Source organism: Vanacampus margaritifer, chromosome 9 (assembly GCF_051991255.1).
Source record: "Vanacampus margaritifer isolate UIUO_Vmar chromosome 9, RoL_Vmar_1.0, whole genome shotgun sequence".
NCBI lineage: Eukaryota > Metazoa > Chordata > Actinopteri > Syngnathiformes > Syngnathidae > Vanacampus > Vanacampus margaritifer.
The window spans coordinates 28,387,170-28,408,504 of record NC_135440.1 but is presented as its reverse complement, the minus strand read 5'-3'; the positions used below and the strand labels follow the sequence as shown (position 1 = coordinate 28,408,504).

The window sequence follows — 21,335 nt, the reverse complement described above, 5'->3', positions numbered from 1 at the left end:
AAAGAAAGAGAGAGAAAGAGAAAGAAAGAAAAAGAAAGAGAAAGAGAAAGAAAGAAAGAGAAAGAAAGAGAAAGAAAGAAAGAAAGAGAAAGAAAGAAAAATAAAGAGAAAGAAAGAAAAAGAAAGAGAAAGAAAGAAAAAGAAAGAGAAAGAAAGAAAGAAAGAAAAATAAAGAGAAAGAAAGAAAAAGAAAGAGAAAGAAAGAAAAATAAAGAAAAAGAAAGAAAGAAAAAGAAAGAGAAAGAAAGAAAAAGAAAGAGAAAGAAAGAAAGAAAAATAAAGAGAAAGAAAGAAAAAGAAAGAGAAAGAAAGAAAAAGAAAGAAAAATAAAGACAAAGAAAGAAAAAGAAAGAGAAAGAAAGAAAGAAAGAGAAAGAAAGAAAGAAAAATAAAGAGAAAGAAAGAAAAATAAAGAAAAAGAAAGAAAAAGAAAGAGAAAGAAAGAAAAAGAAAGAGAAAGAAAGAAAGAAAGAGAAAGAAAGAAAAAGAAAGAAAGAAAAAGAAAGATAAAAAAGAAAGCGCCTTTTTGAGCTTGTCAGTTGGCGCCAAATGAGCAGCATTTTCCTCACGTGGTACCCAATGTCATGCACTCCACCCGGTGGACACTCTTTGCATTGCAGCAGTACGACCACCAGGAGAGAAGATGCTGGCAGCCGGGGGCCATTTTGAAAGACGCACATGCACATACACACAGCACAGCTCAGGCGCGAGGCTTCTTGTTGTCTGGCGGGCGCGACAAATAGTACACATGCAGACAGAAGAGCAAATGTAGAACATTGTGGTCGCAAAGCAGAGCAGCTGACGTCCCTGAGTGTGAGTAACATTTGCATTGCAGTCGTTTGGGGACATTGAAGACTTTTTGCTGATTGTTGCTCGTGTTCTAATTTGAACATGCGCATAGTAATTGCTTAGAATGCTTTATCCATTCAAAGCACATCCTCTATTTGCTGTTATTTATTCATTCATTCTCCGAAGCGCTTTCCCGTCCTGATGCCTATCCCTGCTGTCAACCCTTTTAAAAAATAAATATATATATATTTTAAATGTGTATTTCCTGATCAAATACATTGACTGCGTCCCATCTGGGCTCCCACCACTTCATAAAAAAGTGACCGTCAACTCAAGTAGCGAGCACGAGTGCTTTCCTGGACTTAAATGTCAAATTCATTTTGTGTCACAAATGCGACATGGAACAGCCTCCACGCATGCAAACTTTGTAGCACCTGAACAAAAGAACTAAGATGTTATTTAGGAAAGGTGGTCAAATTTTGTGGCGAGATGGTCCAAAGAACTCATGTGAATCTGCACCGCAGTTTAAGGTCACTTTATTCTGTTGTGCAACTTCACAAAAACACGACAACTCGAATGACATTTCGTCTGGCTTCTTTTAATTGTTGTCGATTTTGACCCGGACATTATTAAAGGTAGCATCTTGGAGCTTTTTTGTTTTGTTCGTGCGCTCTAGAGGAGATGAACACTAATAATGTCGTTTGCCCTGCGGGGGGGTTGGGGGGGGGGGGGGGTTGGGGGGGGGGGTCATCCCTACAGTCCAATTTAGCAGCCAGCCCCAGCAATTAAAGAGGTGTTTCAAGACCCCCTAATTGGCCGCTTAATTGACCGTTTGGAGGAAGCGCGCTGCCCCCCCCCTCTCCCTCTCCCTCACCACCCCACCCCCATCCAAAAATCCCACCATGCACGACCATCATCATCATCATCTCCCAATTTGGGGGTCCATCCAGCCCTCACCTAGCAGCCTCCCCTCCTCTATCTGTATCTCCCTCCCTCTCCATCTCCGTGTTTTATGTCTGCGTCACAACAAGTCGCTGGGAGAGAGACAGCCCGCCAGCCAGCCAGCAAGCCAGCCAGCCAGCCAGCCAGCGAGGAGGAGGAGGAGGATGAAGATGGCGTCTCTGGCGGTTTGATGTACGCTGGCAGTCGCTCAGAATTAAACGGCAAAACCTGTCAGAAGCGTTGAGGTAAAAAAAAACAAGCAAAAAAACACGGCGGCCGAAAGCGCATGCTGGCTTCCAGCTGCTCTTCCTCCTCCTCCTCTTCCTCTTGACTGACACTCGCACGCTTGCACAGGCAGCAAGCGGTGAAGATGATGACGACGACGACGACGACGACGATGATGATGATGCACAGGCAGCCTGGCCACGGATCGGCCTGACCCCGACGGGAAGGAAGGAAGCTAGCAAATAGGAAGGAAGGAAGGAAGGAAGGAGTTGGACTTGAGAGAAGGTAGGCAAGTTTTGCTGCTGCTCAAAGTCAATTTGACGCTTTCACATCCTTTCAAGCCAGCGAGTGCTCATCTCGTCTTCGTGCTCACCTAAAAAAAAAAAGAAAAGTGTGCAGGGGGGGGGGGGGGGGCATTTAACCCCACTGACGACGTATCCAGTCAGGAGAAAAGAAAGGGAAAAAAACAGAGGGGGGATGTAAACACCTCTTCCTCTTCCTCATCTTCCTCCCGGCCGTATCCTCTTGCCATCCAAGTGTTGAGCGCATAAATGGGATTTTCCATTTGCCCACTTGGCCGTGTGTGTGTCGGTGGCTTCTTAGGATGGGGGGAGTGAGCGAGGGGGCTGACGTGCTGGCCAGATGGAGCGACGGGCTCCTCTACCTGGGCAACGTCAAGAGGGTGAGTGCTTCTTTTTGCTTTTGTTGCCATCTGAAGGCTGTCGCTTTTTGTCAATCACCGACCGACCGATCGATCGACTCACCCACCCCAGGTCGACGGCGTCAAGCAGTGCTGCCTGGTCCGATTTGAGGACAACTCCGAGTTCTGGGTCCTCAGGAAAGACATCCACTCTTGTAAGGAAAACTCTTCTCAGCTGTTGATTGCTTCCAGGGAAACTCGTCCCAAATGTCCTTTGCAAACTCAATATTCTGGAAAAAAAAAAACACACAAAGTTGATCAATTGGTCCGTTTTCATCCATTTTGTTTTGCACCTGTCAACTGAAATTGCCGTCAACGTGCATTGTGATGTCACGTAAGCAAACTCCGAAAACAGGTGAAATGTGACGTCGGCAATGCAAGACCTCAATTTTAGTCAACAGCAGAGGGCGCTATACGCTAACGCTTGCGTATTACAAGCTAACCTATATTATGATAACATATTCTTGCAAAGAACATTTTGGCCCCTTTGACAAGCAATTCCGATCCACTTTGTAATGAGGACGCAACGTGTCGCTGTCGTGACAAAACGGGCAACGTCACGTGACGCCGAGTTTCCGGAAGGAATTGCGCTCGTGTCCGTCGCCATCCTGACGTCCTTTTGTGGCACTTTCAAGCATTTCCTTAATTGAAGATCTTTCGTGGCCACTGACTGCTTTCTGGCTCTTTGGTGTCAACCAATCGGTCGCATGCACTTCCCATTTCCGTCCACATCCAGTTGGCGTTACTTTGCCTTCATTCCACAACCAACGTGATTCCAAACGGACGGTGCAGATTGTTGATGGTTCACTTCCTGTTTTGGTCGACAAGAAAGGTGTCGGAAAATCAGCAAAAACCTCGATGAATGTTTTCCAAAGTCAAAGCAGACGTTTGCAAAGGTCTCATTTTAATTTGACACAAAGTCTGCTCGCGTGGAGGACTGCACGAGCTTTCCTGTTCTGAGGGAAACATTTGGACCGTTTGAAGTTAAACCAGGTCTCAAACAATTCATCCATAATCAAAATGGTTATTGATTTATTTAATCATCAATTAGTTGGCAATTAATCAATTGTTGCTCCTCTAATTTCATTGCCCCCCCCCCTTTTTTTTCCCCCTTTAGTTGCAGCCGGTGTGGAGGAAGTTTGCTGTATCTGCGAGGCCCCGCCTCTTAAAGAACCCCTCGTAAATTGTCTGAAATGTCGCCACGGTAAGGAGGAGCAGCTCATCACGCGCCGTCAACTTCTTCCCGCGCCGACCTTGAAGATCTGACTGGGAAAGGAAAATAAACAAGGCGCTGTCATAAATGATCTATATGACCCCCCCCCCCCCCCCCCGCAGCCCACGATTTCGCCGCCGCAGCCCGCGATTCCGCCGCTGCCGTGAAGGGAAGCCGATAACATATTTGGGAAGAAAACATTAGTAAAGGAAGATAAGAGGTGCCGAGTGGGAATCTTGATTGAGGCGTGATTGATGGCGGCGCCTTCGTGTCCCAATACCCATCATGCATTGCACGACTGCTTTCGAGAAAAATGCTTGCGCTTCAAAGCACACGCATCCGATATAGACCCACCTGAATGTCGCCGCCATATTGAATGTGGCAAAGTCTAGCCTGGCTTGAGATGAAAAGAAGAAAACACGGTCAAAGTTCATAATGAACTGGCAGCCCTTTTATGGATTTATTTGAACTTTTGTAACCTTTCTGTGTGTTTGTCCGTTGAGAAGAAAGAAAGACAAAAGCGTTGATCATCGTTTGCCAACGTTTGCAAACGTCTTCATTGGATTGCATGAAAAGACGAGCAGTCTCGTCTTTGCCTTCAATTCCGATAGTTTGAAGTTCTACACGCTTTCCGAAATGATGATCAAAATGGTTGCGGAATAACTTGATAATCAATTAGTTGTGGATGAGATGTTGCGCCTGGAATTGCTTGTGCGCTCCTGGAGCACGACAAGCGAGTCAATCGCAATCCGACACTGAGCATCACAATGCAAAGGCGGGAAACAAGATGAGATTTTGCCCACTGACAAACATGGCTGCTGTCAGCTAGTGTGTGTGTGTGCGTGCGTGTGTGCGTGCGTGTAAACGAGCTGATAAATAGACCTCCTGCTCCCAAGACACAAACGGCGCCGTAAACGGATGCGGCCGTGCCGTTCTTGCCACTCAGGCAAAATGCGGCCAATGAAAAGCCTCCCGCCTCTCGCCGCAGGTTACCACGCCGAGTGCCACACGCCCACCATCGAACCCGAAGCCGACAGCGAATCCTGGATATGTCGCCAGTGCGTCTTTGCCGTCGCAACCAAGGTCGCAACGCTCATCTCACACCTTTGACACACCTGCACAAGCACATACAAGCAAATAACCGACAAAAAAACGCATCATGCTTCACGTCCTCTTTGCAATATTTTGCCTTACGCCCGTTTGGTTATTTTTAGGCGAGCGACTTGAAAGAGACAAAGAAAGTGCTGTTATGGTGAATGGCGGCTCTTTACCACTGCCAGGACCCCCCAAAAAAGACAACTATTATGGCTATTTTGGGTACTCGGCGTCACGCGATGGCTGCAGCTGTCGAATATTTTGCTGTTTCTATCGAATCATCGGGAATTTGCATTCCCCAAAAATACTTATTTGCTCGGTTAAAGCTGCTGAACGCAGAAAATTGAATTTCACAAAATGAAATTGCACACGCCCTTCTCAATGCGCGCACGTGACGTCACATCTGCAGACAGAGGGCGGGAAATTCGAACCCCAATCCTGTCTGAAAACTATTGGCCAAAGTCTTGCAGGAGTTCATCTACTCATCAAAAAGTGTTTCTATCATTAATGGTCAAATAAAAAGCTTATTGTAAAGATATTTTTGGGGCCAATTGTTACAAAATGCAGCTTTAAAGAACAATTATGAATACAAGAAAGACATTTTCAATGAACGAGCAACTGCTTTTCATTTTTCCATAATCAACATTTGTCTTACGTCAATTTAAACTGTGCTTGTTTTGGCCGCCGAGTCAAAGTGATGTCAGAATTCCAGCAGCAAAAACGTGTTGAAAAATGAAGCGCAGGAAGCGCAACCGTGTCAGCCTGGCAACATCAAAGCGTGCATTCATTCATTCATTCATTCATCTGCCTTCCAAAAGTCACCTGCCGCTTCTCGCCAGCCACGTCCTGCTAGCCGCTAACGCTGGAGAGACGCTGCAACGGGCACGGCAAAATACGACGTCAGTGAAATGGTCTTGTTTTAAACGGCCTTCATTGGCAATTGAAGGTGACTTTTTCAAAGCGGTTCAATTTTCCTTCTTTGGAGAGTTTGTATTCAAAACAAGTTGATTTGGAAGCGATCAGACGACGACGTCACTGCACTTTCATGCACGAGCGCACACTTGAGAAGCGATTGGACTGCGAATGCAAATGTTTTATTTGCGTGTCACTGTTTCCTGTTCAATAAACGGCAGATTGATTTTTATTTTTTTTACTTAATCCCCAATATCTAATCAAACAATCAACCAAGCAACCAAAATCCCAATTTTTTTTTTCTTTTTAAAACACTGTGTCATCATCCAGTGGGAAAAAGGACTTTGCTCATTTTTCTACGTCTTAAGATCCCGCGTGCCTCCCGAAGCGCCACGGTGACAATCTTTCCTGCGTTCCAGAGAGGCGGCGCCATCAAACGTGGCCGCTTCGCCCGCCTCATGCACTTCATGAAGCTGCGGCTGCCCTATCAGCTGACGTCTTTGGATTGGGACGCGCAGCATCTGTCCAATCAGCAGCAGTGTTACTGCTACTGCGCCGGACCCGGAGAGTGAGTTGAAAAAGGAAACGGCATGAAAATGAAAGGATGACGTCGGGAGAGCCAACGAATGAATGTTTGTCTTTGCCGACGTGCAGGTGGAACCTGAAGATGCTTCAGTGCGGAAGCTGCGGCCAGTGGTTCCACGAGGCCTGCACTCAGAGTCTGACCAAGCCGCTTCTCTATGGGGACAGGCAAGTGTGCTGGATTTCGAACCCGTCTCGGACGCTGTACGTCGTGCTAGCAGCAAAGCTAGCGCGATTGCTCCCACGGCAAAATGATTGTATGACACGGCAAATGTGTTTGTATGGTTACAGCGGATAGGGAGGGAATCGAGAGCGACCGGGCCATGGCGAAAATAATCGACGGCCAACCAAATTGGAACCGTTTACCTCGCATTAAGGATTGACCAATTATCGGCCCAACAATTATCGGCATGTTATCGTTTTGTTGAAATTAAAACAAAGATAAGTAGAAGAGAGGCCCCGGAACTTTTTGTTACCATTTTTAAATAAAAATGTCTACGGACTAAAACGTGAACGTTTTTCTGACAAGGTATTTTCTTAAATTCTGAGGCCAATATTTTCCTCTTTGGTGAAATTGAATATCGTTTATCGGCCTCCTTGACCACTCGTCGCTATCCGTCTCGGTCCTGACGCAAACATATCGGTGTATCTCGACCGCACAGAATATATTTTCGACGGACACGCAAACTACGGCACGGGAGAAGAAGGCTAAAATAATCTCCGTTTTCTCTGCCTCGGTCAAAGCACTTGACTCCTCCCCTTTTGCCAACCACGAGAACGTACGACGTGGCATTCGCAAACGGCACTGCGACGATCATGTTCAGAGAAAAGAAATCTCTGCTGCCTAATAAAAGGTAGCCAGCCATGAAGTTGCGGTTGTCATCAGCCGTCCGGCCTCGACGCGGCGTTAACGGCCGAGCCGTCGGGGAGCCGTGCTCGTCCGGACCTTTTGATTGACGGCTAGCGAGAAGGCGTTGTTGCTACGTCTGCCAGGCAGGTGATGGAAGGCAGAATCGTAAACATGCTCACGTACGTTTCATTTGCATGACCTTCAGACGACTGACGCAACACAATGTTGTTGCCATGTCAACGAGATTCAGGGTCACCCGCTTAATGGTTGAAATAGAAGACAAACAACAGCCACTTGATGCAGCGGGATGACGATCGTGTTGAGCTGGAACGATGACAACCGCGTGCACGTTTAACAGACACGCCAGGGGATGATCTTAGCACAATTCAACCTCGCTATGCAATAACGACCACAATATTGTGGGGAGGTTGGCAATATAGATACTGTATAAATATATACAGACGCTCCCCAACTTACTAACAGGTTACGTTCCGAGCGATCGTTCGTAAGGTGAATTGGTTCGTAAGTTGCTTCAGTGCTATATTTTGTATTATAATTGATGTTTAAAGAGAATACGTACAGTACTACGTATGTTAGAGAGAGAGAGCGAGAGACACACACAGTATGTACATGTACGTAATAAGATCAATAAAATGAAGTTGAACTTACTTTTGGAAGATGTACTCGATGCTTAAGGATTTGATGGAGGAGGAAGAGGAACATTTTATATCATCGTCGCTGGAATGGGCTTCAAAAGTTGCTTCCTCCTCCGTAACTTCAATGTAGGAAGAAGTTGAGGGTTGATGAGTATCTTCCTTGGAGGATTTACTAGAAACTGGCCGAAAGAAGCCATCTAACGACGATTGCACACTTTTCTTCTTCTTTCATCATAAATGATGCGGTAGCACCGTATGGCATCATTCAATTGATTTGCAACCTTTGTGCAACGTTCAATATTTGGGTCTTGCTGCTGGAAGAGTGCGATGGCTTCATCTATGAGCGACGGGCGTTTCTTCTTCTTCCTCCTCCTCGACACGTTGCTGAGCCTCCAATGCTGGGTGAGCTCTCACAGCGCCAAGCGGCGCTATTAGCGGCGGAAAGAAGCACTACAGTACTCGGAAAAAGGTGCGCAATACAAAATCTAACTTACAGCGTCTCTTTCCCAACATTTTTTGACATGCGCGCAGACATGTTCGCATGTACCGTTGTTCGTAACTCGAATGTTCGTAAGTAGGGGAGCGTCTGTATATATATATATATAAAAAAGCATATGATTTTGTATAAAAAAAAAAAAAAGCACAATATCATGTTTTTGTACATACAAAGAAGAACACTTACTCGTGGCATGCACACAATGTGAATGGAAACTCAAAAGTGCTACGTTGCCCTTCATCTAGCCATCAGCATTTGTCTTAACCTGGAGGCAGTATTTTATTTTGAAATGCTTTGGTCAGAACCATCAAAAAGCCCCAAACGGGTCACAATAGCGACTCAGGGTAAAGTGTAAGTGGCCAAAACATGCCTAATTAAAAGGAAACGGCACCATTAAAGCCACCACCAGAGGGTGCTGGAACTGCACAAATGAAAAACAAGTTGGCCTTTTTAAGAGATGCGCTGATTTTAATATCGTAACATGACAATGACGATGATATGGTGACGCATCTGTCGAGGAAGGACACATCCGCACGTGACGAAATAACTATTTTGTTGATTTTTACATTGTTGCAATACGCCTGGCGGAAAAAGAGCGGACGAGATTGAAGAGATCAAATCTTCTCTTGCAAACCTCAAAGAAATGGCGACCGAAATACTTGAAATGAAAAAGAGCATCGAGCTACTTCTGCAGGAAATTCAGCGGTTGAAGAAAGAGACACAAGGAAAAGTTGGACGGACGCATTGTCGCCGTGGAACAAAAAGGTGGATGATTTGGAAGAGAATCTTCACATCCAAGATGCGAGTTCCAGGTATCAAGATTAAACCACGCCGCGGCCCTTCGGCTCGCCTGGTGGGTGGGGCCTGCTGGTGGCGTCCGGGAAGCGATCGACCAATTCCAAATGATTGGTACGAGCTGCAACTTAAGATGAACTGAGCCGCCAGGAATGTGCAGACTTAAGTCTTGGATTGATAATGATATGAATCCATGATCAATACATACGACGGATGCGTTTCGTAAGAATGGATGGGGACGAGTTGCCGTGGCTTTTCTACCCGTCAGCCTTTCTTTCCGACGTCGATGTTGCAAACGATGTGACCGATGGAACGTGTCGTAAAACATGAATCGAAGGAAACCATTTGAATCGAGTGATATTGCCGCTAGCGTGACGTCCGTGATGGTTGGACAGCAATATGGGTCGGCATGAGCATTTCGCATGTTCCCTGCGTGAGCTCATTTCCATTTGGGCTTTCCTGTTTGTACTTTGCTGTTGTTGTCAAGCTTAATTGAGCGTTGCCTCCTTTGCATGTGTTTCAGGTTTTATCAGTTCCAGTGTTCCGTGTGTAACAAAGGACCGGAAACCGTCAAAAGACTCCCCATGACCTGGTGATGGTGGGAAATTTGCAGACTTGACTGTCCGCCCCAAGTGGCTCATCTTCTTGCTTTCTTTGTTTGTTTGCGATCCAGGGTGGACTTGGCCCACTTGGTGCTCTACCACCTGTCGCTGTGCTGCAAGCGCAAGTACTTTGATTTCGACCATGAAATCTTGTCCTTCACCAATGAGAACTGGGACTCGTTGCTGCTGGGCACGGTACTGTCAATCCTCCGCTTAAAAGCATCATGATGAAATTGTGCGAAATGCTGCAGGCAGGCAGTTTTGCTTTTTTTTTTGCAATGGAGACTTAAAGCCCATTAACTGTCATTAAAGTCAAATTGCAAGCATTAGAAAAGTGCAAACTAGAAAACGGAGCCATTAGGGGACGTCTACCTGACACATTTATTCCAAGAGAAAAAGGAAAGGCATGATTTTCCACTCTTGGTACTACAGTAAACCCCTTTTTGTGTTTACAGACGTAGCAACAATGTAAGCACACAACTAATACTGGCACGCATTCCTACAACGTCATTGGGACCTCAACATTGAAACATGATCAAGCTTACAACATTGCTTTGCTTTTAAATCTTGTACTTTTAATTCTGAGACGCACATCTTGTCTATGAAATGCTAAACTATACAAATCAAGTTACTTTGCCTTAAAGCCAAGCTCATCCACTGAACAGAGACCTGAAAACCAAGGTAGGTACCTAACTCTTTGACTGCCAAAAACGTTAAATAACGTTTAGTAAAATCCTATGGGGGAGTGCCAAAGACGTTAAAATACGTTTTTTTTCCTCCCCAAAACAGAGGTGAAACTAACCATTTTCTATTGTTGATTACTGAAAAACGGAATAAGGTAGAAACAAACTTTTTTTTTCTGATGAAAGATGAGAGTCCAATCTTTCATTTGGTAGTATGTGTGTTTCCATAGTCCAAACACATAATTTTCTGTGGACCTTGAAAGATCAGTCAAAATGCTTAAATCGGCTGGCACCCACGGCATCCCTTTTCTGAAAACGTCTGGCAGTCAAAGAGTTAATCGGGACCTTGAACCCAAAGATCGCCCCTAATGGGCTCCTTCGCTCAACGGTGAGCCCAAAAGCCTACCGAATGGGAACAGTCGAACCAAAAGCTAATACACCTAATTGGGACCTTACGGGCAAGGTATGCACTCAACAGACGCCGTGAAATGTACAAATTCAACAGTGAGCTGAAAACAAAGTCGGAATTTTAAAACCAAGGCACGTTCCTCGCTGGGACCTTCAAAGATCTAAGATCTGGACTTTAAAATCAATGCGTGTACTGAGCAGTGACCCGGAAACCAAGAAAAATGCCTCATCAGGACCTTAAAACCAAGATGATGTTTTGCTCTTAATCTCGCTCAGCGCTGCCACCCGGCATGTTGTGGCACAACACGGTACTACGCTGAAGGCGCGCAACACTTAATCGGGACTTTTTGCATGTGGATGAATTGAGTGATTTCGCACGGGACTACCGGACAGAAAATGCTTGGAATGGCAAGTCTGGGGTTTTTGAAAGCATTCGATTTTTGTCTGCGTTGAGCGTTTGCCTTTTTTTTTTTTTGCGCAGCTCTCCGACACGCCGAGGCAAGAGCGGTGTCACAACCTCCTCAACGCACTCAACTCCCAAAAGGACCGGTAAGATGCCGAAAAACTCGGACAACTGCTTCATATTTTACAATCAAATCATCATGGGGAAAAAAAACGAATCTTGTTGAACGTTCCCTGAATGGCAAAGTCCAGCCAACGCATGCGGATCCTCGCTTTGTTATTTTGCCATCTTAAGGAACACATGCAGCAGAGCTCGCCTTTAAAATGTAAATAATTGCCAACAATCAAGACGATGTAATCACGGGGGCCAAAATCGTGATCACAATTCAAATGTGATTGATTCCACATTTTGCATGAAAAAAAAAAAACCTGCTGAAATGAGTTCCAAATTGAACTCGCGATTAAATATGAGACGTTATTGAAGTTATTTTGTTTGCTCAAATTGTCACCAAATGAAGAGCTTTTTCCTTCCACAAGTCTTCACATGCGTCACTCGTACAATAGAGAAAATATCGATTTCCTTGCTTTCACATTCGTCAACTTCCATATTTCAAACAGTCAACAAATTGCAAAGAATTTGGGTTGTACGGAAATGATTTTTGTAAGGACAAACGGCGTCGCAGAAATAGATTTCCCGCATCCAAAGAGGGGCAGGCTGACTTTGTGGTTTTCTTGGCACAGGTTTGTCTCTGGGAAAGAAATCAAGAAGAAGAAGTGTCTTTTCGGGCTTCAGGTTCGAGCACCGCCCCCGCTGTCGTCCGATTCGTCGCCCCTCATCACCGATCCGCCCATCAACATCTCCCACAGCAGAAGGTCAGCATCTTATTTATTTATTTATTTAAACTAACAGCGCGTTTTCACTCTTGCTCATTTTGTCCACTGGGGGGCGCACCGCCGACCACCTAAATGACATTTGAGTAGCATACCTGGTATCGGCGGTGCTCAGTGCTCTCGCATCCCCAGTTCTTGATCCTAGTCCTAGTCTTAACATGACTCATCACGTCATAGAAACGTTTCTACGACGTGATGAGTCATGTTAGTCTCAGTCTATTCTTGAAATTGCAGCATTTTTGTTAAGAATTTTCATTTTGCTCAAATCATTTGCGTTAAGATGCTTAATGTATGGATATGAATGTTTTCTAAATGTAACTGTTTGCCCTCCACCAAAAAAGGGAGGGGTGGAATTGTGTGTCCCCCCCCTCCCCCCCCCTAGCTTTTTAGGCTAAATAAATCAATAAAAGGCTCCGACCCACTTGAAATCAAATTGTGGTGACGGGCCAAGTCAAATGAGTTTGACAATTGTTGGATTTTCTTTATTTTGGTGAAAGACGAGACTTGACATTCCAGCTTGCGTATATTTTTGCCTCGAACCGTCGTCCTATTGAAAGCTGCTCTTGCATGCTTTTACCGTCATGCCGTGTAGAAACAAACAATGACTGGACTTCAACAAATACCGGTTTTCCCGTCACGGCTTAATTTGGTTTTTGCAGGGGTTAAGTGTTAAGTGGTCACCTAATCAATATAATCAATTCAAAAATAGTCATTTCAGGAGCGAGCGCCTCGTCTTGCTCATTCATAACTTTGAAAACGTCGATTGTGCATAAATGACAAGAAATTGTCAATCCATTTTTCATCTTCACGCTCGGGTGATTGATACACAAAATCCGAGGATGTCTTTCTTCTCCCCCCGAGGCCGCGGGCCACATCTCATTAGCATAGTAATGAATGTGTGTGCGCGCGCCCGTGCGTGTTGATGTTTTTCCATTTGGCGTGTTTGCGTTTCAGCCCGCTGTCGCTGCCGTGCCAGAGGAGGCCGTCTGGTCCCGAGTCTCGGAAATCAAAGCGCCGCATCATGGAGACGCAGGTCAGTCTGTCCCAATAAGCCGTCAATCAGTCCAACGCCGCTCGTTGATGCGTGGCGTTCAAAAGTGTCACACGCAATATTCACCCAAGAACACGACAACATCAAATACATCATACGCACCGCACATGCTAATTATTGATTGAGTGGAATCCAAGCGTTTACTGCCATTGACGATTATATTTGTTTTTTTAACAAGTAGGCGTGGCAGAAGGTTAGCTTAGCAGACTTCCCGTGTTAGCTTCCGGTTGACGGCTTGACGGTTTGAACTTTAACTTGCTAAATAATGTTGTTGTTGTCTGCCAAGCTGTTTTCTGGGTTTTCACATTTCTATATTTCTATATTTAGGCGTGGAAGGCGTCCCCCCCCCGATCAACGTGGGGCGACGAGTTTACTTGAAAGCAAATGGCGACGACGTGACGTGATTTTGGTTTGTCTCTGGTGTCCAGGCTTGCGCGCCGCCGGTTTCGTCCAACCCCATCGAGCTGCTGCCTTGTTGCCACGGCTACGTGGGCGGGGACAGCCTTTACGCCCCAGCAAAGTCCGAGGAGGAACTTCACCTGAGGTGACGCACGCTCACCTTTTCACCATTTTCGCGGCCGATGGGGTCACGGGAGGGTTAAAGGGTCACATTCCACAAAGACTTTTCCTGAAGTTCGGTCCTGTTTTGATTCAAATAATCAGGATCGTTATCTGCAGAGCTTGTTGACGAGCTGATCATTCGATTGAGCCGTGTTGGATTTGCGGCGACTTTTTGGTTTCAGTTTGACTCAAGTTGATGCGCGTCTGAAAGCAAAAGTGACGTTTTCCAGAGCGGTTGTGGTTGTGAGCTCGCCTGATTGGACTCTTGGTGCCTTCCCTTGCGCAGTTCGCCTCCGAAGCGGATGTACGCCTTCTACCACACGGCGCTCTCCAGAGGTCTCCATCACTGTAACAGGTTTTTGCTCCTCTACCATCTTGATTGTTTGATGTCAAGGTTCAACAATTCACACCCTGAGACGCAAAATAACTATTTTGCTCATCGCCAAATCATTTAGAGAAATCTTTTCCAAATCTTGGCAATTTCCGCCTGTGAACAGAAAATATTTGGCCATTTCTGCAGTCGTCCATCAAAGCGGACCGATTGTGTTTGTGTTGAATCAGAAGAAGACATTTGCAAACTTCTGCTTTGACTTGGGAAGGAACAAGATTCAACATTTAGCTGACTTTCTGACAGAGGTCACGTTTGTCCATTTGGAATCGAGTCCCGTCTTTCCACAAAGGGATGCTCATAAAAATGGTTATTTTCATTTTAGATTTTCATCCCCCCCCGCAAGAAAACAAGATAACGGATCCTGTCGTGGTTTTTGGTTGGGCTCTGGTCAATAACAGAAAATGAACAATGAGCCAATTTGTCCGGTTTATGTGAGCACGAAGTTTTGCTGCACAATATTTTTGCGCCAGAGCCAGCGACATGACTCAGCAATCCTGAAGGTTCGAGTCGTGCCCCGGAGCGGAAGGCGACGACTTTGCACTTCTTCGGCTGCTTCGGGTTGAACTACGCCAATTCCGCCTCATTCACAGCTGCGACATTTTCACAACAGATCAATACTGACTGCAATTGTTTTCCATAAATTGATGATGACTCCGTTAGAGGTTCGGTCCATAACATTCTTCAAAGGAAAAATGTTGAAGATTGAAGTCAAAGCGGACCTTTAGCATTCTTGATATCAGTTAGCTTTCATGGACGACTCCAGAAATGGGATTTACTGTGGGGAGGCCGAATCGGAGACTTTGGACAATTTGAAACAAGCTGAATCACTGCCAGCCCAGTAAATTGCATTTTTTTATTTTTGACGCTAACAGTCGTCAATGGCGGCGAATGAGTCGTTGCAAGCGATCGACCATCAAGCCATCATGCAGAAAATAGTTGTGGATGATCTTGATTAGTGGATGAATGGTTGTTCCTTTACTGCTTTGACTCCTCCCCCCCAGCATGAACGACAGCTGCCGAGTAGCCCCGCCCTGCTTCCCGTACCCGCTGAACTCGGGCGAACACCTCCGCCAGCCGGGACAGAAGCAAGCAGAAGCCATCCTGCTGCACGACCTGCCGCCGTACCCGCAGGCGGACGCGCTCGCCGGCGGCGGCGTGGCCCGAGCAGGTGCGGAAGACGGGCCGCTTCCCCGGAGCTGGGGCGGCGGCGAGGCGGTGAGAATCCTGGCCAGGCGGGTCACGCCGGACGGGAAGGTTCAGTACCTGGTGGAGTGGGACAACGTGGGCTTGTACTGAACCCCGGGCGCCGAGCCAGAGGCGGGACGGAGGATGTGTGAAAATGCAGGTTGATCTCGGACGCGCTCGTCACTCCAATGTCCCTCGGACATTTGAACCGTTGCCTTTTGGGGTTCCGCCTCCAGCCGAGTGGCAAGCGGGGAGCTCCGCGCTCAAGCTTTACAAACCGCTCCAAACACGTCACAAGCTGATTTCTCCTTTCTTGGACAGCGCTGCCTTGAGATACGAGTTCGATTCCCTGCGTGACTACGCAAACATTCATATCTCAAAAGACTTTAGTCCGTCCCAGACACCCCCCAAAGTCCAGGATAATCCAGAGGATGGAAATGAGGCTTTCTAAATCCTATTGCGACCTTGAACAAACCTTGATGAAACCCATTGGACTTTGGCAAACCTTGGCCACTGGCTTAAGTGGCTCACTCGTATCTCAAGGCACTTCTGGCTGATAGCCAGTCACTGTCACAAGCTTTTTGGGACACCGAGGCTGCGTTCAGACTGCAGGCACACGCTAACCGGATTCCTCCTCAAATCCGATTGGTCGGCCTGACTGTTTTTAGCGAGTGTCCAAATCCGATCTGGTCCCGTCCAGTCGGAGCCACGTCATTGACCTGTCCGTCAAACGGAGGCGGCCAGCGGCCAGCGCGTGTCTTATCTGACAACATTGTGACGCCGTTGAGCGCTCCGAACTTGCCGCTCCTCACAAGTGCTGCGCTAAGAGCTTTTCTTTTCTTTTATTGCGGTTGCGCATGTGAGGAAGTGACGGGGCAGCGAGACCGGCTTCAGCGCAAGTAACACCAACTGTCACTGTATTTCCGGTTGAGCATGAGCGGAGCCGACGAGGCAGCGCAGCCGTCAAAGCGTTTGACTGGCGAGCGCGCGAGGAAGCAGCCAACCCATATTGAGATATCGAGAGCGCGGGTGCATTCGGTTTTTGCACGCGTAGAGCGACGTCGCGGACAGTCAAATCCGTTCCGAGCTGATCAAACTCCAAATGGGATTTGAAACTAGCTTTCAATCCGTCACGCAAAAATGTCATTTCGTGTGCTTTGTGTGTGTTCAGACTGCAAAAGAGCCATGTTGACTTTCAACCTGGATGGGCTCCAAATCGGATTGGGCTGGCAGTCTGAACAAGGCCTAAAACCGCTTGCAACGACTCGCACTAATCTCGCGTCCGTTCATGACCACGGCCGGCTTACCTCACGCAGGGGTCCCCGCTCCAAAGCTGGCTTTGTCGGAACACGCCGGCAAGTTACGGTAAATGGTCTCTCCCATTTTAAAGTGGAACGATTGCATTGATCGGATTGGATGGCGAGGGTGTGATGCAATGACTTTCTTCTTGTCATTTTGCATCCATCTTGTATGAATGAACTTGACAGTGATGGAAATGTGGCCTTTCCTTTCTTTTCCTTCAAAGATAAATCTGTCCAACAAAGGAGACTTCCATACGGATCTCCAAGCTGAAAGTGGAATGATTGCATTCCATTCCATGCACTTGCATCTTTTGAATCAGAACCAATTTTCCCATTCCGAGTTTTTGTTAAACACGGGAGCATTTCATTCCCGACTCAAAAGCAACCGGCATGGAAATGTATTGCTCCAAACGATGGGAAGTTTACTGAAACATTCCTGTTGACACGGTCAAAAGGAAGACGATGCTTCCAGTACATTTTAGGGCCGTCCTCAAATTTCACCCCAAAAGTTCAAAATCACAAACTTTTGCTATTTCTAGAAAAAAACATCAATAGAACTGCAAGTGCAACAATGTTGACATTCATCAACAACTAACTGATGATTGATAAATCGACAACATTATCAAACTAATCGACGCCGATTTCAATATTAACGAATGGTGGAGGCATTTTTCAACTGCAAACTGTCAGAAAGTTCCGTCTCTTTGTGACAAATGTCCCTTTTCTGTCGTCCTCCGTCAAAGCAGACTGATTGTGTTTTCCCCCCAAAATAAACTCATTTGCAAATGTCTGCTTTGATTTTGGAAAGCAAGCGCCAACAATTTTCTGTTTTGGGCCAAACAAGGAAGTGAATAAGAATAAAGTCATGTTTGTGTATTTTCTGCACGGTCAATTTGAAATCGTGTCCTCTTATTGAATAAATGAAAACTCTGTCTGCGATCTATTGATGAGTTGTAAAAAAATCATTGACAGATGAATCAATTCTTTAATTTTCAGCCCTAAAAACTATGAAGCGAGAAAAAGGAAGTATGTGTGCCGTACGCTTTCGCCGGCCAGCAAAGAAAGGAGTTCACTGCGTGCCATTCGAAGCCTCCAGTCCAAACTTGGCAAACTGAGGACTCCCGCCCCCTCCTAACCCCCCAGCACTGAAAATCAGCTCAAGGTTGACTTATTAGATTTCGTCACTAAGAAATTGTAGCCCGCTTAACTAATATTTGATTGATTTTTGTCATGCATTCATTTACAAGTGTCTGTTGTATGTACGTATTTGCCTTTTTTAAATTTCTTAAATTATGACTTGACTGCTGTTGCATTTGTCACAATGCGTGCAAAATTGGGTTGGACCAATCAGATGGCCTTGCAATAGAAGACAAATAAACAAAACTCTTGACATTCCAAATCAACAACAAATATTTCTGTTGGCAGGAAATGACTTCACAATTTTTTGGGGGGCTCGACCACAATGACCAAACTCAAACAATAAAATTGAACTCCAAAGATTTTCATCTTTGGAGTTCAATCTTTTATTGTCATATCAGAAAGGGAGGGATCAAGGTGCCATTTTTTTTGTTAAAAAAAAAGAAGAAGATATATTTCCAATGTTTGTCATAAGAAAAGTGCGTTTATCTTTTGTCCAGCGGCAATGTTTTTTGTTGTTGTTGTTTTTTTGCATTCAAGTTGCATCAGCCGATACAAAGAAAGAAACAATGGCCACGTGTATTTGTGTCGTCCCAACGCAGGCGACTGCCCCATCAAGTGTCTTTGTAGCTTTGTATTAGGGACGGAAAAGGAATGTATATGTTTTCTAACGGAATGTTTGTTTGTAGCTGTCAAGTGCTTGTTTTAGGTTGATTGTTTCAAATGGAGGGAGGGAATAAAGACGCACATCTTCTGGAACTGCTTTTTTTTTGGAAGCCTTCGGTTTTTTGTTTTTAATTGTTAAATACAGGAGCAGTTGGTGGACTTTTAAAGAAGTTATATTTCTATAAACACTCTCTCAATACATGCAACTTGCAAGAACAATAATACACGTTTTCATACAGGCCTGTTGTTCTTCTTTCATTTGCAACTGGCGACCAGGGCTGGAATGGTCGTTGTGCGCAGCAAACAAACAAACAAACAAACAAGCGATGGAAGACGGAGAGACCAAACACCCTCAAGATGATCATGAGAGGACAAAGACGAATTTTGACCTTCAGTCTTATTTCCATTCATTATCTGCACCCACACACTCGTGACCGTTTTACAATGTTTGAAAATATAGCATATTGTGTTACTGACGGTTTATGTCCCTGCATTTTCTTCCAAAAACGAAATTGCCCGCAAAATGCACAATAGGACTGATTGGATGACGCTGTAGACAAACTGCTGTCTCCATGGCAGGCTAGGCAGGAAGTACATCCTGTAAGTAAACTGTATTTAATGGGTTTTATTGAGGTACTCTTAATGTTGTCTGTGTCTTTGTTTGTACACTTGTAAAATACCCAATTTTGCACAATTAGTTAATGACAAAGAAATCATTACATTTTTATATATATATATATATATATATATATATATATATATATATATATATATATATATATATATATATATATATAATATAATACAATTGATTAGATTGCGCCTAAAATTGTGGCTTATTTCATTTGACAGTGGTAAATGTGCTGTTGCTACTTTTGACCACTAAGTGGCGACCACAATTCAACTTTTCAACCAAAGCTTGATGCTGCATTCTGGTTCCTCGGAAGAATTAAAAACTCGTCCATAATGATTTATGTGTAATCATGACTGTTCAAAACAACACATAAAAACTGTCAGTATCTTGTATTTGAAGCTTCATCAGATTTTTAAAAACACATAATTTATATCAAGGACCATTGCAAATCAAAACCGTATAAGTAGACATGTTTTGTGGCAGTCCTACCTGTTTGAAGCTGCAGTCTCCCACGTCCAGAGAAGGCAACACGACTCAAAGAAAAAGAGGCCATTTTGGCTCTTCGGTTTCTTCCGCCGGATGCACTTTTGTTTTTTTGTCAGTCGGCCAAACGGAGGCAAAAATGACGACTTCCGCCTTTTAAATACCTGTAGAAAGCAAAGTGCCTTTTTAAAGTTGTTTTTCAGCCGCTAGAAAAGTAGAAGAGGAAGAAGAACAATGTACCTGTTAGTGTGGCTCCTATCATGAAACAATTCGCCCGTTTTGCTGGCTCGGCAGCCCAAATGAGAAGGCGCTAATTTAATTAGCTCCTTTCAACAAGCGAGAAAGTAGCTTTCTTCCTCATCAGGTTAGTTTATTTTTAACTGCTGGTAAAAGTTACCAATTAAACACCAACTGTGTTAACTGAATACTGTTAAAGCGGCACAATGTGAAGCTTGCTTATATTTTGTTGGTTAGTGTCGAAAGCAGCCACCGCTTTAAAATCCATGCGCCTGCGCAGTTGGCTGCGTTATTCGGCATCCACTTGTTTTCTGGACAGGACACGCCCCACTGCACGACCACTGCTATGATTGGCTGCTGCACTCAGGTAGTACACGCCTTACTGTTTTTTTTTGCGCACAATACATTTTTTATTATAAATTTAAATTGATAAATGCCTACATCATTTTTATGAAACTAAACTATTGCATGTTTTTGATTTTTGTTTTTAAAATTTAGAATCAGAACAAGAACACAATTGCCAGGGTACAATGTTTTAATGGATTTTGAAATCGTGGCGTGTGTAATCCTGATATTGTTTGATTTTCAAAAATACAAAGAATTAGGTTTTCAAAGTATGTTGACATTTGCGTAGATATAGATGCCATTTAGCCAATCATTGGTGACAATTAATACGGATTGTTTTATTTTTATTTTTACGGGTTCATAAGTTATGGTTCTAGACAAATTAAAATAACGTCATAAATATCTTTCTGTAATTTATCAGGAAATGTGGAATTCCCAAATAAACACAAAAGGGAATCCTTCACTAAAACAACAATTTGTATCAAAGAGCACGCTGTACTTGTTAGATATTGTAGCATTTTTAATTCTTCATTTTATTTTATTAACCATTGTTACACACTATGAACATCCCAATTCTTTATATTAACCTTGTCGAAATGTTTTGTGTCCTTAGTAGAGCAGAAGGTGTTGATTTCGGTATGGTCTGACCTTGGGCTGGTGCACATTGATTGGTCCAAAATTCCTTGTTTTATTTTGTACACACACATTTCGGTCTTGAAAACAAAATTTGCTTTGAAATAACACACACACACACACACTCTTTACTTTCTTCATCAGTCACGGCCACCGTAAATTTGGTTCAACTTGTTTGTGAGATTTTGTTATGGGGAAAAATAGAACCTTCAACTATATAACATATTCAGTCCCGAACACACACCCAAATCTGACCTTGTTTACGCCATCTGCTCTGGAAAAGTACTCAGAGATATGTTTTGTCTACAAATAAAAGAGAGGAGGTCCTTAAACTATAAAAGCCGTTCGACACCCGGAAGAAGCACATTTGACGCTCTGAATCCCACGATGTTTAAGTGATGATAAAGGCTGTTATCTGTCCAGAGATCTCTGATTGATTAAAAAATCATTTTTGCAAAGGTGTATTTTTC

The 21,335-nt window shown here is 44.6% G+C and overlaps 1 protein-coding gene and 2 long non-coding RNA genes across 9 annotated transcripts; 1 reads left to right on the top strand and 2 right to left on the bottom strand.

Annotated features, from left to right (window-relative positions):
• Nucleotides 1-644: 644 nt before the first annotated feature.
• Nucleotides 645-18,626, top strand: phf1 (PHD finger protein 1). Of its 6 annotated transcripts, none has more exons than XM_077574672.1 (17): nucleotides 645-813; nucleotides 1,821-1,976; nucleotides 2,086-2,241; nucleotides 2,560-2,638; nucleotides 2,730-2,811; nucleotides 3,774-3,860; nucleotides 4,858-4,952; nucleotides 6,296-6,444; nucleotides 6,531-6,626; nucleotides 9,779-9,847; nucleotides 9,929-10,052; nucleotides 11,430-11,497; nucleotides 12,092-12,223; nucleotides 13,196-13,274; nucleotides 13,721-13,836; nucleotides 14,140-14,208; nucleotides 17,727-18,626. In XM_077574672.1, exons 4-17 carry the CDS (start codon nucleotides 2,561-2,563, stop codon nucleotides 17,863-17,865), a joined length of 1,383 nt encoding a protein of 460 aa, XP_077430798.1. In that variant the 5' UTR covers nucleotides 645-813; nucleotides 1,821-1,976; nucleotides 2,086-2,241; nucleotide 2,560; the 3' UTR covers nucleotides 17,866-18,626. The 6 variants fall into 6 exon arrangements, with proteins under 6 accessions (XP_077430798.1, XP_077430797.1, XP_077430799.1 ...); XM_077574671.1 differs by having other exon boundaries at nucleotides 14,036-14,208; XM_077574673.1 differs by lacking the exon at nucleotides 17,727-18,626 and adding an exon at nucleotides 15,246-15,392 and having other exon boundaries at nucleotides 14,036-14,208.
• Nucleotides 1,367-2,869, bottom strand: LOC144057293 (uncharacterized). Of its 2 annotated transcripts, none has more exons than XR_013295206.1 (2): nucleotides 2,725-2,869; nucleotides 1,367-2,620 (listed from the first exon to the last, which is right to left on the bottom strand). It is a non-coding gene; the product is annotated as an uncharacterized LOC144057293 (long non-coding RNA). The 2 variants fall into 2 exon arrangements; XR_013295205.1 differs by having other exon boundaries at nucleotides 2,721-2,865.
• Nucleotides 3,798-20,179, bottom strand: LOC144057294 (uncharacterized). The gene is made up of 3 exons (XR_013295207.1): nucleotides 19,891-20,179; nucleotides 19,657-19,814; nucleotides 3,798-3,922 (listed from the first exon to the last, which is right to left on the bottom strand). It is a non-coding gene; the product is annotated as an uncharacterized LOC144057294 (long non-coding RNA).
• Between the last annotated feature and the right edge of the window lie 1,156 nt (nucleotides 20,180-21,335).